The sequence below is a fragment of the Morone saxatilis genome, unplaced genomic scaffold, assembly GCF_004916995.1.
Source record: "Morone saxatilis isolate NCDOM2014 unplaced genomic scaffold, NCSU_SB_2.0 Contig18, whole genome shotgun sequence".
NCBI lineage: Eukaryota > Metazoa > Chordata > Actinopteri > Moronidae > Morone > Morone saxatilis.
The window spans coordinates 27863017-27865500 of NW_023339740.1; the positions used below are offsets into that span (position 1 = coordinate 27863017).

The following is a 2484-nucleotide window of genomic DNA, read 5'->3' on the forward strand; positions in this document are numbered from 1 at the left end:
CGACACTAAAGGAATAACTAGTTAGTTTGTAACTAAATTAGTTGCTAAAATTGCATCATAACACATCCTAATGAGCTATATTGATATTGAAATAACATAAATAAATTAGGTCTTTACTGGTTTACTGTGTTGCAAAATGGCTGCAAAAAAATTACAAAATTAAAGCTCTGCTGGGATAAAAAACTGCAGTTTTACTATTTAGTGAGTATAATTCTGGAGTATTTATTTGATTTACACCCACCAGGAGCATGTGTAACTTATTTTAGTTTTGTGTCTTGTAAGTACTGAACTATCTCTGGTTGCAATCACTTTAATTCTGTAATACAAAACTCAGTAATAATTTACAATATAACTTACACACAGCTGGTGTAACAGGCTGCTGTTTCTTTATTACAGGGTGTTAAAGCGAGGATAGATAATGTGTTTTAGAAACTGTTATATTTGTTGAAATTCAACAGCAACCAATAAATCAAATGGTATCTTGTACTTACTTTGTTCAGTTCAGTTCGTAGTCGCTGATAACAGAATTTGTCACTTCTTTCTAAGTTAAGTTATCAAAAAATGCACTTCAGTACGTACAACAGCAAGTGAACGCATCACCATTTAAATGCACTTCAGTACGTACAACAGCAAGTGAACGTCTCATAGCCCGACATTCAGCGTTGGTTTGTGACTCCACCACATTATCCAGCTCTGTTATATCTCCATGAGTGAGACACACAAATACAATATACTTCCTGGTTGTTAGTGACTGATGGCATTCTTGTCCAATCAGGAGACTGGACATGGGGTTTCAAGGCTGTCAGTTACTGGGATCAACAAGGGAACCAGGAAGAGAAGCTCACGCAGACCAGAGTGTCACCATCCTGCACGCCAAGGTCGCTCAGAAGTCCTACGGCAACGAGAAAAGGTTTGATGACATCTGTGGAGCTTTTCAGACGGATCAACAACAAACTCAAAATACACTCATAGCTCAGTGTCAAACATTACAGTGTTAATGTAGAGCTTTTTATCTGTTTTCCAAAGGTGATACAGTAGAGATACATGTGGTTAAAAGATCATTTTACACACACAAGTTGTTTCTGATCCGTTCAGATTGTGTAGTTTAAGTCTTTAGTACTGTAATGTTACCCTCAGGTTCTTCTGCCCCCCGCCTTGTGTTTACATCAGCGGTCCTGGATGGAGAGTCATGCAGGACCATCTGAAAGGTGACAAAACAAAAATATAGCCCATTTTAGAAGAAAACATTGAATACTCCCTTCTTCCTCCCATAATGTCCCTCCTTTGTCTTTCTGCCCCTCCATTGTTATTTTTTTCTCTCTTCCTGTCGTCTCCTTCCAGAGGCCGGCTATGGAGACTCTGTATATCGAGTGTGTGGCTACATGTGTCTGGACAGCTCCAGTCAATCTCAGACCGACACATTTAAACTGGTCTTTGACCAACAGCCAAACTCCAGGGTGAGACAAGTGTGTGTGATATATCTGATCTAATGCCATGTGCATACCTGTCTGCTTGTGCTATTGTTCACACAGTTCTCATCCGTCAGTCATATTCCCTCAGAGACACCAATTGTCTGAAAGTTTAAACTGGCCTTTGTCCCGGCTAAATTATCCCCTAACTTCCTCTCCAAACAGAAGTAGTTCTGCTGTATCCATATTCCTTCTTGGTCCTCAGCAGTAGTTAAAGCCAGTTCAATATTTACATGCTTGTAGATTTGTAGAATATTTAGGTTTATTATTTTCACACATTATCAGTATAAAACAATATTATATGTTAGATCTTTGAAAGGATGCACCTTGAGCTGACTCTGAACATGATGGGTGCGAGGATGGATGAAGGTAGTTGGCAGCGAGAATCGACTATTGTGCGTATGTAAAGAGTCTAATCTAAACTCTTCAGATCCATTAGTCCTCATAAAGATTTTAAAAAACTTGCTTCATATTTGAGACTGGCTACGTTCACGGCAGAGAGAGACACACCTGCAAACAAATGTCAGCTTTTCGTTCACTCCCCTCCAGTTTTCTCTGTATGTGCTATGTCCTACACGCCTCTCCGCCCAGGATCTCACACGCAAACTCTGAACCTTTCTCTTCCTTTTGTGGCCTTTTCTGGACAAATGTCAGTGTGTATGAACAGCGCAAGCTGGTGTGAATGTTTGTTTTGGTGCAAGGACACGGATTTGCAGAGTCGTCTACCACCAGATCCAGTGGTCCACCAGTGGTTACTGCCTCGTGGTTCAGTGTGTCGCCTGGTGGATTTACTCAGTCATCAGGTTCATGCTCCTTCTCGACTGCCATAGACTTTATGTGTGGGTTGTCCAGTCTTGGTAGGTTTGTCCCAGGCTTTAGTTTAACTTGAGAGGTTAGAACTACAGCTGCCTGGAATTACTCATGGTTATTCTAATAAGAATCACAACCTTTCAAGTCTTGACAAAGCAAACATCTCTGTTTCACTCTGACACATGTTCCCCTCTTCACCCTGGAC

General features: G+C 40.6%; 1 protein-coding gene across 1 annotated transcript in view; it reads left to right on the plus strand.

The window, feature by feature from the left end:
* rbpjl (recombination signal binding protein for immunoglobulin kappa J region-like) overlaps nt 1-2484 on the plus strand; it is a gene marked incomplete in the record, with an annotated part of 22282 nt that overhangs the window by 10500 nt on the left and 9298 nt on the right. Inside the window, 3 exon segments of the mRNA XM_035662657.1 lie at nt 776-910; nt 1138-1208; nt 1342-1457. Of these exon segments, the coding sequence (XP_035518550.1) occupies nt 776-910; nt 1138-1208; nt 1342-1457 (322 nt within the window).